We start from the raw sequence: 14,057 nt of genomic DNA, 5'->3' as shown, positions 1-14,057 counted from the left end.
GACATGACAGTGAAAGGGTTCAAATTACATTTTTTTAATCTTTTGTTACTCTTATGGACAAAAAACATTCAGTCATGAAACTGAGTCTGACACACCAATCCCTTAAGAGTGATGTGTAAGAACTTTTTTTAAATGTAATCAAGTATTTTAGACACTAACAGGAAAAGTATCTCTGACAGTAATTGGTTCAATTTTTTCCCCTATAAAAACTTTCACATATGACAAACTTCAAAAAGTATATGGTGGTATACTTAATATAAATACAAAATTAAACCACAGTCCTGGTTTATTTTCATTCCATGTTTGTTTATTTTTCACTTTTTGCAGTTTACACACAGAAGAACTGTTTGTGCTTACGTTATTCTCAAGATATTCAATCTTTTTCATCAGAGCAATAACAATATCCCCATGTTCACTGCATTTTTAAAAAAATTAAACACTTAATGCCCCACATCCAGCAGGACAGCAGAAATAAGCACTCTCAGTGAACAAAGGAATCAAATCACACAGCAATGTACTACACAAGAACATCCATACGGAGTGAGACCATTGGTCCATTTAACCCAGTATCCTGTCTTCTGAGAGTGGTCAGATCTACAAGAGTTAGATATGAAAGCACTAAAATAATTAGGCACAGTTAGAAGTTTTAAGATCAATAAATTCCCTACGCACCAGTAAGGGAAGTCAAAAATATATTAACTCACAGATGTGTGTGCATGATGTTTGTTCCAATTACTACTAGAGATTACAGCAGCATTTTGTTCTAGTTAATAGGACAGCACAAAAGACAAAAGGGATTTTTCAACATGTCAACCAGCCATTTAATGCTGCATGACTTAAATGTAGAACCATTCTATAAAACAGGAACATAAAAAATGCTTTAAAATATAAACTTTAAATCTGAATTTACCTTTTACTGTAGATAAAAGTATATTTAAGATGGAAAAGACCTACTAAATCTACCCTGAAAACGCAGATAAAAGCTCTATCTATATTAAAGGTTTCTTTCTGTATGTTCAGAATGTATTCATAAGTATTGTTTATGACAAAATTCAGTTTATTATATTTAAGAAAGTTGCAACAGAAGTTTTACTAGTTAAAAGTTCATCATGGATTGATTAATCATGGTAAAAGTATCATGTCTCATGGATTGTCACAGAAGTGAAATGAAGCTCTGAAATTTATATAGCTGAAGTGAGGCTTTTAAGATGATAGATGTTTTATGAAAAAATCTATTGATAAACTTATGCTTTAGTTCTTCTCACCAATGCCTTGTGCTGATATGAAGACATTCCCTACTATTAAAAAAAATCCATAAAAGATATAAAGTCTATCATTTATGTTGAGAGTTACAGGAATCAAAATTACACAGTCAATACAAGTTATAGACAAGATCAAATAATACTGCAAGTTTCTTCATGCAGTTCTCTTACTGTTACATTTGTACGTATCATTTCAAATAGATTTTAGTAAAAATTATTGAATCTAAATAATGAAAACTCTGAGACATTTGCTATAAAGGTAACATATGACAGTTGGTAGCCTAGAAAGAAGATACAAGACACTTACTTCACTTTGTGACTCAGAAGCCTACTTCACAATTTGTTTAAAATGTGAAAACAGGATTTCAAAGGAATTTTCATTCTCCTTGTTGTATAAACATGACACATACACAGTAGATTAAACAGTCATTATCAAAAAGTTGCTTTCCTACAACCTGCTCATTACATAACATTTTCCCATTCCCCATCACAGGCAAATTACAGTAATATTATCACATCTTACCTAGCTCTTGCATTTTGTAGCAGGAGTCAGATGAGCATACCTCTTCTAAAAAAGTGCATTATTTTTGCAAGTATGGAGCAAGTCTTAACAATGGACTTCCTACTTTCTATCACACAAAGTTACTGCTGTCTCTCTCATAACTCCTGAGGTTATTTCCAATTAGAATACAAGAATTATTTAAGAAAGTAGTGCTTCACAAAAACTATTTGAAACCAACTGAAAGGCCAATTAAAATGGTTCTATTTTTTCAAGCCAGGAAGATGATTAAGAAATAAAAGCGAAGATGAGGTAAGGGGCAACAGTGAAGTATACTGAAAAATATCTTTAAGAGTAGGGCTGAAACAAAAGAGTATATGTTATAACGAGTTCAGTAATTACGTCAGTGAACTATGTAAAAACTTCAAGTAATTTGAATAGAAATTCAAAATATGATCTTATTACAAAGCTTGTATTATATTCAGGAGGACACGTTCTTAGTACAATATTCTTATTAGTACAATATTCAAAATGGTAAATAAGAGAAGGAGAAAAGGTCAGTTATTTAGAAAATTTGGTTTGAACTTTTATTGCATCTCTATGTATGACTGGATCTCTTCTGTCTGAAAGACAGGTAGCCAATAAAAAAGCATGATAGGTTCAGGAACTTTCACTCATCTGGACAGGTCTTCAGGAAGTTCTTCTAAATATTTTATTTTGTGAGAAATCCAGTCTAGTGGATCTGAATCACAAAAATTAATTTCCAAATAAAAAAAAATATTTTTTCTAAGAACCAGAAAGCTGGGTAGGTAGGTAGTAAATAGTAATAAACTCAAAAGTGAAAAATCAAAGTCACAATATGTATGTTAGATAGCCCTTCTTAAACCAAAGTAACTGAGACTGAAATGTGGCATCTGCATGCCACACATTGTCATGCATCAAGGCCTGTGATAGCTGGGAAAATATTGTGTTATAGTAAGAATAACTGACATGTTTCTTCCAAATCCTGTATATATGCACAGTGCCCTCTTCTGCATGGATGCTCTCTTTCCTTTTCTTTCCAGAGCAGCAAATTGAATATTACTAACAGTTTTCAGCACAATAATACAGAGAATAGTTTTCAATGACTCCAAAATCTCTCAGGTTTGTTGTATTCTATCAAAATGAAAAAACTGTAATAGTTTCTCCCAAGTTTCGTGACTTGTTTAAACAGAATGTTAATATCGTCCAAACCTCTGGACAACACTACAGGAAGACAAACTGTCTCATACAAAAATTAAGTCATTGTGGGAAGAAATTTCAGGAACATCTTTCTGATTCCTCATGTATAACTCAAGGGCATTACAATAGACAACTATTATGTGAATTACATAACTTCTAATTTTCTTTACAGAATAAAAATATATGTTACTACCATTTATTGCTTATATTACTGTAGAGCCTAGGAGCCATAGTCATGAAGCAGGACCCCATTGTGTTGCAAAAGCACAGAACAAAATGACAGTCCCTGCTTCCAAAAGCTTACAATCTAAGTATAAAACAAGAGACGACAGACGGACAGACAGACAGGGTAGGAAAAGGAAAAAAAAAATGAGACAACACTGATAAGCAGGACAGGCAGTCAACACATCAGCAGCCTGAGCCATCTCTATTTACCATTTTAAACAAATACTTTAGGAACCCCACTTTACAGCTGGCCTTAGTTATACCTGTTTTTATCATCTTCCCAAAGGGCTACAGAATGACCCCTTCCTGGGCATGAAGCAGTCAGCATTCAGGAAACTCCAGCTGGCACAGAATGCGTCAGCCTGTCTCAACAACCCAGGTACCGCGCACACTTCAAACCTGTGATCTATTCTCTAAGATGGCTTCTCATAGAATAATGTGTCAAGTTTAAGATCTATGTTATTTTTAAGGCAGTCAATGGTTTTGGCCCAGATTACCTAAAAGTTCACGTAAGATTACTATTGTTCGGGCACACATATAGCAGACAACAGCTCTACTCCTCAGGCACCATGGTACTACCCACCACAAAGGTGTGCAGGAGACTTTTGGGGGGGGGGGGGACCAGTTCAAGACACTGGAACTAACTCCCACAGGAATTGAAATGTACCATAAACCTCACTTCTAAGTGCAAGCTGTACTACTTTGACCTAACTTTTGCTAATAAAGACAGTGCAATCAGTGTAATACCACATACTGAAAAAAAGACAATATCTCCTTGTGGAGGAAGAAAAAAGAAAGAACCACATGACAGATTCTTGTTACACTGCTTAATGTGCTTCTGGAAGTTGTTCAGATACTACAGTTACAATGGCCATACAAGAGCCTGAATAATACATAAGGATTTGGCCAGGACACTCAGAATGAAACACCCTACTGGGAAAAAAAACAACCAAACAAAAAACTCTTGGATCTTTATCAATTGATGAAGATTTCATTGTGCCTCTCACTCAAATTATAAATTTAAACACTCACTTGAAAAATATTTATCATTGGCCACATTAAATGTAAAAATAATATATTTCTTAATCTTCAGGCAAAATTTGCAATCTTCAACTAATGCAGCCTGAAAGGATGGGATAAAGTTAATCTCCAACACTGGTCCCCTACAATAGCATTGTTATAAATGCCATTTTCCGTCATGAATGAGTGCCAACTAGGAAAGCTTTTACACTTAATTTAAGGACAAGTAGTAATGTTTCTTACCATGTTAAGTTTAAGGATAATATGCTCAGTAAATTGGGTGCAGCTTACTTTTAAGAATGGGTATTCTTTTTTGCAATTTGTAGCATGCAATAAAAATATATCAAACTTTTAACCAAACTAATCGTATTGCATAGGAAACTGTAAGAAATTGAATCAAGTTTGTGCTGTTAGACAAAATACAGCACTAGCCTAAGAGAAAGGAAGCTGCTAATGGATTTAGCTATACCAGTCATAAATTACAGAGCTGTAAATTTGCTGAGCAGTATTCTTGATTTTTGTGTTATGTTTGTGGCAATATCTCCCTTAAGCAACTCAGTAACACGGTGTGCATAAAAGTATTTTTCAATTCCCAGCACTACTTCTAATTTTAATGGTTATCCATTTATTTACAAAGAAATTCAATAAGATCACCACACCTCTATATCGAAAGTTTACATGACATAAAGCCTTCAGGCCCAATTGTTAGTGGCATTGTACCCTTGGCCTGGTCTACACATACAAGTTGAACTGATTTATCTAAAAAGGTATGATGTTAAATTAAAAGCGTTTAACTTAATCTGTGTAACACAATAACTTTAAATCAGTGCAACTTGTGTGTACACAAATCCCTACGTAGTCAGTTCTACCTGTGCAAAATGGGTGCAAATCATCCCAAATCAAAATGGTAGGATTCTATACCCATTTTGCACAGGTGAAAGTGACAAAAAAGTGCAAGGCAGACAAGATTTAGACCCACTTGCCTTTACAGAGGACTAGATAATCTAATAGGTTGTTCCAGCTGTTTAACACAATAGACTTTCCCAATAATTCTGTCACATTACTTGCTTTTGGGTACTTGCGCTGGAAGTGTGGGTTTTAAGTCTTACACTCTGATAAATCATTTTTATCCGGAATAAATTTAATGATCAAATTGTAATTATTCATTTCAAAATCTAGAATAACTGGCATTAAGATTGTTATTTCTAAATAAAAAATACTTGATACTCCACTGGAGGCATATACCAGTAATTGCAATAATACATTGGAAAAACAAAGATGATTTCTCCCTCTGAAATAAACATGGGAAAGTCACTGATACTGATAGTGTCTTCTTACAAGCCACTGGTAGAAGATTCTTATTTGCTATATGGACCAGCTGATAGAAGGGGAAACACATTTGTCCAGTGTGTAACTTGGTAAAAGGCCTTAAATAAACTAAGCATAAATAATGTACCATTATCTGTTATAACAGGATACTTCAACACTATCCACTAAAGCTCACCATATTTCACAAATGCACAGAAATTACAACTTAATTTTTATAAAACCTTATTTTGTGTTAAGTATCCTTAATACCATTTGTTGCATTTTATGAATGAATAAGCACAGCTGAAGATTTACCTTCTGATGGAAGTTATTTTCCAAGGTTCAAAATATTTATTTGAAAAATTCAACACAACATATTTTGTTGACAATTCTATTGTGACTAAATTCGTACAGGAAGGTGAGAAATAGGCTAATAGTATTTTTTACAGATTAAGGGTTTATATATAATGGGATACCATTCAAAAGTTGCATTAGCTTCAATCACTTGTTATAACACGTATTCATAACATGTATTGAAACTTACAGTTCTATTTCCACACATTTACAGTTAAGTATGGAATTTTCTTCACACTTAAGGTAGGAATTCCTAATAAGATGAATGAAAATGAAGCTGTTTACAATTAAACTTAAAATTCCCCATCAGTATTTGTAATAACATTTCCAAAATCCTTTTAAGTAATTTGTTTTATATTTTATTGTGATCAAATAACTGCACAAGTTTTACAGCATGGTCACACATTGATATTTTGTGGAAGTCACAAACACAGCTGACTTACATAATGATGCGCATCATTTCTGCTCTACACTACAAAGCCTAAGATGGAATACAAAAAAGTTTAGGAATTACAAAAGAAATTGTTTTAAAGACTACATTAACAATAAAACTGCTTTCCAGGTAACAGCTAAAAATTATAAAGGCATACCACCGGATATTTGTACTGAATTTTCTAACCAGTAAGGAATGAAAGAAAGTTTTAATATCTGCGACGTTTGTTAGGTCCTTCAAAGTTGCCCCCTGGATTTCCTCTACCAAAGCCACCAGGTCCACCACTCACGGCACCTACACCACTCATTGGCGGCTGAGGCGTTTCGGAGCCTGTTCTACTAACCAGAGGTGAACCCATTTGTGATGGGCCTCCTTGTGGGAATCTCTCATTATGCTAACAACATACAATGAATATTAAGTCCATTTGGAATGCGCCAAATGTAAATTATAACAAAAATGGCAAAACCCCAAGTGGTGTTGTCATGAAGTTCAGCAGACAGTCCAGCAGAATCAGGATCATACATAGAAGGAAGAAAGGAGCAATTAAATTAGTTATTATTCAAAAAGGAGCTGAAAATAAAAGCTTATTAAATGCTATGCTCCAACTTTGTAAAAATAAGACAAAAGGTACATTAAACATATAATACTAAAGAGCTGCGTCCCACTCAGACTGTATCAGTAACCACTTCCATAGAATATATAATTTAAATTTACACTCTAAAGCTTGCCTCTCCACAAAGCCGTACTTATCCTCCATGTAACAGTAAACATATTTTTTTAGTCTATTAGAAGACAGGGAGCAAACATTTTATGTGAATCTTCCCATATTTCAATGCTGCTGTATTCACTAGCTTGTTCAGAAACTGAAGCATTGCCAAAGTAAAAAAAAATGAGATTGTGAGTTGTAGCTTCAAAGTTTCCAAAGATTATTGACTCAAGGAATAAATCTTTTCCCATCAGAGACTATTATACATTTAAATCTCTTCAGAAAGATTTAAATGTAGCCCAACTTGAAATACAGATGTAAGATAAAAATCAGATTAGTGTTCTAGGCCACATATTTTATTTAGCTCCCTGAACCATATTAAAGTTAAATATAAACTAATGCAAACGTGGGTACCATAATCCTCTTTTAAAAGTCCTCTCTCTTAGGCCCCAATTCTGCAAATATTTACACATCTAAGTACTCTAATTTAAACATAAACACAAGCATTTGCAAGATAAGGGCTCTAGTCACTAATATTTTAAAAGTTTTATCTAAATATGATGTGGATATAATATGTACCGTTACATACTGGGTCAGACTTTCCAAAAGAGCTCAGCCTCTTTAGACACTTAAATTAAGTGCCCAGATTTTGCATGCTAACCACTTCTGAAAATCTAGCCCCTAATTCTTAACGCTGCTGTGCTCCATCTTTTCCCGCTCTAGGTAATTTTTGGGAGATAATTATTTACACAGGTATTTAGTTTTAAAATATAACACAGTACTTTCAATAAAATCTTGTTTCTAATCAACGCAAATTTGCCAACACTGAAAATACCCAGACATGAAAGAATGGCTTATCTAATGCAAAGTTCCCATATTCCTAATAACGTAACTCTTACTGCTGGTTTAATTTTCAGATAATTAAAAGCTAATGATGGGTATTTTAATTAGGGTTTCTACTTCTAGACTGAAAAATGAACTATGCCTATTAAGTATCCATGTTAAAGGTCTGAGCCAAGCTAGGACATTTTAAAGTGATTTATCCAATGACAATCTGGATCTTAAATTTGGTTGTCCATGAAGAAAATATGGCTGTCCAACATTTATGGAAGCCAAAGTAAGGTATTTTATTTTAAATGAAACTATGGTTATATGTCTACATCAATAACAAGATGTTGATATGACTTGCACTTAAAAAAAATTCTAGGTGCATGTCCATCTGAAGTTGAAAATGAAAACTGGATTCCCCTCCCTCCATCCCTCATTCTCTGTTTTCTTGTATCCACCAAACGGCAAATACGCTGTATTACAGTCCTTTGAGGAGAACACCAGCCACATTCTTTTCATCATCTAACAAAAAAAAAAAACCAATCCAAATGTCTGAGCAAAATCAAAAGAGGAATTATTAAAATTAGAGGGCCAGATGAGCAAATCATCCACTTAATCTGCTCTTTAAACTCCCATTTCCTTCGAAATGTTAGCAGTTTTAATTTTCAGCTTTAGGCTGGTCAAGCTGACGCATCATTATATCCAGCAGTTTTTATTATGGAACCCTAAGGGTGTGTTCCAGAGGTGAGCTGAGCAAGCAGAATAAGGACTTTTCTGTGTTCAACAGTTTTGCTGAATCACTGCAATAGTTAAAATAACCTTTTTTCTCCACTGCTCTCCCTCTTTTTGAAACCACTTCTGAGAAGCTGACTTCAGTGATCACAATGAAGCCAAAACTTCGGCAAATGCATGAAAGGCCCATTTAATCAGTGCAGTAGTTACCTACAACAGTCTGTTATCTTGGGGTGCTGATGGTAAAAGGCCTGAAGGTGAAAGAGGTTCTCCACTCTTACTAGAAAAGATTAGGTTCAGTGCACATTATGCACTAAGCCAAAAATGTGAGTCTGGTACTGAAGGAGCATTCACTCTTGTCAGTATCTACCTCTCCAAATCAGCTCTTGAGACAGTGATACACTGTTTCCTCAAGTTAATTTTCCTTTGAGGATACAGAGAGAGGAAGAAAAAATTCAGCTATGTTTAAGTGCTCTAGCAAAGCGATCATGGAATATTCTAAGCTGCCTGCTCTACTTTTCATATATTGCCACCAGAACATCCCCTCAGACATGCACTCACTCAGAAACACAGAAAATATGTAAAATTAAAAAGTTATTAAAAACAGATGGCTGTTTCTCTCCGAAAGATATTAGATAGGAAAAGAGGGTGCGCGGGTTAATAGGCAAAGCTAAAATAACCATGCCTTTTAAGTGCAGGCCAGGAGCTCTTCTGTTGTTCAGTAAGTAAATTCCAACTGTCCAGACCAGGTTTTTGGTCACCTGAACTTCTGGACAACAGGGCTTTTCCTAGCCTGGTACATCAATTATTCCACATAATTTTTGCTGGTGTAACTATTCTACAATGATATGTAATCACTGCCCTAACTCTTATGGGTGCTTTAGCCAGTGCCCTTGTAATAATGTGTTTATATACTAAAATAATGTTTAAAAGGATTTTACACAAAGATATCTTCACACTATGTACACCTTTAATCACAACTGTATTTGGCGTTATTGAAAAATAAACCTCATAACAAAGTAAAATTAATAAATACATTTCAGTTTCATAACTAACAGAATAGAGAACAGGTAACACAATATAGTGATTTAAGTATATTTAACACATGCAGGATACCCTATAAGAAAATTAATATTTTGCTAGATTAAATGTATTTTTACATGATAGATTTTACATTCACAGTTCTACTACAAGTGACAATTTTAGACTACGGTTTATTTAAAGTAAGGACCAGACAACTTCTTAGAACACTGGTCCACTAATAGCTACATTTCCATTTGAAGATAATCATCCCTGTTCCAGGGGGGGAATTAATTCTGGATTTCACTATTCCTAGTTTATATCCTCAACAGACTTTAAAGTGAAAAAGATTCTCCTTGTGCAAAAATATTTAATTTAAGCATATAAATGATTTACCTTTCAGTTGCCTTTAACAGACCCAAAACATTTTTTAAAAAAATTCCTAAAAATGTTTTCAGGTAAGTATCATCACTAGATTAAAAATGTGAGATACTATAAAGTCACTTTAGTGTGAAGTTAACTTTGGTGCAAAAGATGTGCCATGAGACATGACAACTGTTCAAAGTAATTAAGTTTTAGAATGATACATTACCACTGCTCCATTATCTGGCATCATTGGTGTTCCCATATTTGCAGCTCCTTCTGGTCCCATGGAAGGACCAGGACCCAGTGCAGGGCCAGGTAAAGTTCCTCTGTTGTTCATATTCATACCCATCATTGGAGGAGGACCTTGGTTACCAGCAGGTGCTGGGCTAAACGCATCTATGCAAAACAATCTATACTTAGAGCTGTCCTATCTGAATTTTACAACAAGCAACAAACAATTTATAATATTTAAGAAACCAACTATACAAGACTTCCATTACTTGAAATATAAAAGTTGCTTTTATTCTTTGAGACTGTACATTTATCTCAATCTACTTTTAACTTGATCTTCATTTTCAAATTATTGCTCAAATGTTTTTTATTCTACAACTTGCTTTCTGAACGAAAACATTTTCTTCCTTTAATTTGAGAACCTTAAGGTATGCAAATAAATGTACTTCTACTGGTTTTGCACAAAAGTTTACTAAATGTATTCATATTTTGTGAATAATATACACAATTACAATAGAAAAGAAAAATAAGTCAATTTGCAACTGGCCAACTTTTACACAACTTGGCCATTTAGGTTTCAAGCACCTTACATCGGAAAAGGCAACACTTTACTTTATTCCATATTACGAATCAATTGCAATACTGAAACCCTAGGTTTTCCAATTCTTTTTAAAATGTGGTCTTTTACAGAAGTATTGGATAGTGGAAAGTTAAGAAAAGAATTGTAAAGAGATTTATGGCTAATATTATAAACATCAATAGATTTTGAAATTAAGAAGATATAACAAAACAAATGGAACATTTAACACTAAACCATTAAAACTTTTGATTCATTGTTGGAACAGTAAGAGGTAAGAAAATAGAGGCAAAAACAAAAGAAACAGCAATCTGAGGTGGACAGAAAGTTTATCTATAATAAAAATTCAGCTACCATATATGATTCATTTGTCAGTAACAACTAAACTAATCAGCAGATATAGTAAGACTAATTGTATACATTTGCAAGGTTGCATTATAAGGAAGAAAAAACTTGGGTATGTAAATCAGACATATGAGCTGTAATGTAAAAAAAAAAATCCAAATAGAATGGGAATGAAACAGTATTTGTTCAGATGGACAATCCATCATGTTCAGCCAACTATATGTATACATTTTCTTTGACAAATAAAACAGAAGAAAATATGCCAAATTCCAGGGTTTTATAGCATGTCCATCACTGTAGTATGTGAATACAATCCAAGGATCAAACATGTTGGATGGACTGAAATACCTAGTAAAGTCCTTCCCATACTTCATTAGATTACCACCTTTCATGTTAGGAAGAAATTATAATAAATGCATTAACTGTAAATAGATCATTCAGGACTATTATCATATTGCTACTACTATACATATGTACATGACACTTCCTCTGTGCTATTAGCACTGACTGCTCGTTATTACAGTGATCAACTAGTGTATCATTGCCCCCAAAGATGTATGTGCATGATTCTGACACTAGAGGAGTGCTAAAATCAGCCTCACCCTGACCCTCTTATATTAGTTCTGCTGGAGGGAAAGGTTTTGCAAAGGATCTGTGGTACTAGGGATAAGTGCTACAGGACTTTCTGTTAGAAGATTTGGAGGAGAGGCACTAATCTTTAATTAAAGAAAAGTTTGAGCTCATCACAGTTCTGAAGAGTTGTTCCTCCACGTGAACTTCGGCAGATGTCTCCCTGACCCACTGCAGACAGATGCTGCGCTAGAGGGCAGGGTATAAGAGGAGCGTAAGGAGCTTCTCACTCAACCATGAGCATGACTAGTTCATGGGATGAAGAGAAGCAGACATCTCTGCCCATAAGAAAAGTCTGCTCTGAGTATCCATCCTTGTGAGCATACCATGGATCCTCTGCTAACCCTTGCCATTCCAGAGCAGCAGACAGAAAAAGAAAAGGGGAGGGGCTAATACTACTGCTAGAGTCAAAACAGGCACACACATGCATCTTCGGACAGTAGCAGCAAACTGCCTATAGTACTGGGAGTACTCAGTGCTGGTATCACAGCTGACTCAGTAGATGTATATACAACTAGGATTGTGGTTTCAGCCCAGAGCATCACTATTGCAACCTACTAAGAAAACAGACTATGCTTTTCTACATGGGCACACACCTGTGAGAGTCTATGAGCTACACCGTGGGAAGTTGTAGCTCTTATTTAAGAAACTGAAGAATATCCAGTTTTAAATGTAATTATATATTCAATGATTTGACTATTAGATCCAAGACTAATGGTCTTTTAGGTATGTTACATTTCTAGCTCATTATTTTTCTGAATTGTCTTTCTTGAATTTCTTATTCATTTCTTGGATGATAAATTTTTAATGGCAAATGAGGTTATGTTAAAGTTGTAAATCTTTTTTTCTATTAGTGTATGTGACAACAAGCACTAATATTTTTAGAATCTAGATTAGATGTTAATGTAAACCTATGATTCAAGTTTAGAGTATACTTGTCAAATTTAATTTTTCAAGCTTGTTATATTTAAAAAGGCACTACAGAGAAGATGTAAAATACAGCTTATTTTGAAAATGAAAACAATGTTTCTTTACCAAGTGTCAAAAGATATTAAAAGCCATAAAATGAATGATATACGGATCAGACATAATTTAAAGTTTAAAAAGGTATGACAATTTTATTCCTTCATGAATACTATTCAAGTTTATTTCAAGATTTGTTTTAACCAAAGATTACGAAGCTCAGTGAAAATACATATTCATGATCAATATATTTTAATAGAATAGATTCAAGAAATATACTACTTGAGTTTAGCGTAGTTTAAAAGCAGATATATTCTGCTTAGTCTAACTGAACACTTTTTCCATGTTGACTGATTCAGTATGAAATATAAGTGGTGATTACCCATGCTATATATACAAAATAGTTTTATATTTGTAGCTTGAACAGTCAGTTAATAAAAACACGTTTGTAATAGTGACAATATCACCGAGGGCAACAATGAAAATGCAAGACAATGTCCAGCTATTACTTGGGATAAAATTATTAAAGTTTAGTCCCCAACAAGTATTTAACTTCTTGTTAAGTAACATAGCACCAAGAAGTGATCTAATAAAGCCATGAACGGAATTATTCTAAATCTGTTTTAATAAATATACATTAAACTTTTGTATTTAGATAATTTTTTTCCACAAGATTTATTATAAACACCAGAAACTGTTTCATGTTTTCCATCAAACAACCTTTTTCAGGATGATACCTTCAGTGCCTTCTCCTATTTTCCTACTTCGTAAATACCTACATTTTTCTTCCACACAGAGACTAAAATAATAAAATGCAAGTACAGTAAATAGATACTTACTGCAAGAATCAGTTATTTAGAAACAAAATAGATGAAATTTTATATTACCTATCATTAAAATGTTTTTTCCTTACTATTAGCTCATCACTACTGTATAATACCAATGAGTAACATGTACAGTCCCAAAGAATTGTAGTCTTAACATTACAGAAGCCTATTTGCTTCAGATCCCTACCTCCCATGTTTATTGCTCCACGAGGACCCATATCACCCATTCTCATTTCCTGTTCTCTCTGAAAGTAAACATAGTTTTCATGGTCAACCTATCATGATTATTTTAACATTCCCATCTACTACAAAAAAAAGCACAAATTTTTTTAAAGTTTTAATTTCTTTAGTCATATTTAGAAAAAATACAGGAAATACAATATATTCTTCAATTGATATGAATTGGGATTATTTGGTAATAAACAAACAAGACAAAAGTGCATACGTCTTATTAAAAGTTTCCCGTAAACCTAATACAACTCTTACAAAGAAGTTTAATTAAACAGAAGC

General features: G+C 33.8%; 1 protein-coding gene across 8 annotated transcripts in view; it reads right to left on the bottom strand.

Moving 5' to 3' along the window:
- The window catches only part of PSPC1 (paraspeckle component 1), a 123,761-nt gene that overhangs the window by 56,443 nt on the left and 53,261 nt on the right, over positions 1–14,057 (bottom strand). Inside the window, exons 7-9 of one of the 8 annotated variants that reach the window (XM_050937247.1) lie at positions 13,735–13,792; positions 10,201–10,370; positions 6,236–6,716 (exon numbers count right to left, since the gene is read on the bottom strand). The exons of 6 other annotated variants lie outside the window; for them this stretch is intronic. In XM_050937247.1, the coding sequence (XP_050793204.1) occupies positions 6,531–6,716; positions 10,201–10,370; positions 13,735–13,792 (414 nt within the window). In that variant the 3' untranslated portion in view covers positions 6,236–6,530. Of the gene's footprint in view, positions 1–6,235; positions 6,717–10,200; positions 10,371–13,734; positions 13,793–14,057 lie in introns of those variants that run through there. One more of the 8 variants, XM_050937250.1, reaches the window with a different exon arrangement.

Source organism: Gopherus flavomarginatus, chromosome 1, assembly GCF_025201925.1.
Source record: "Gopherus flavomarginatus isolate rGopFla2 chromosome 1, rGopFla2.mat.asm, whole genome shotgun sequence".
In the NCBI taxonomy this organism is placed as follows: Eukaryota; Metazoa; Chordata; order Testudines; family Testudinidae; genus Gopherus; species Gopherus flavomarginatus.
This window is presented reverse-complemented; position numbering and strand designations above follow the sequence as displayed.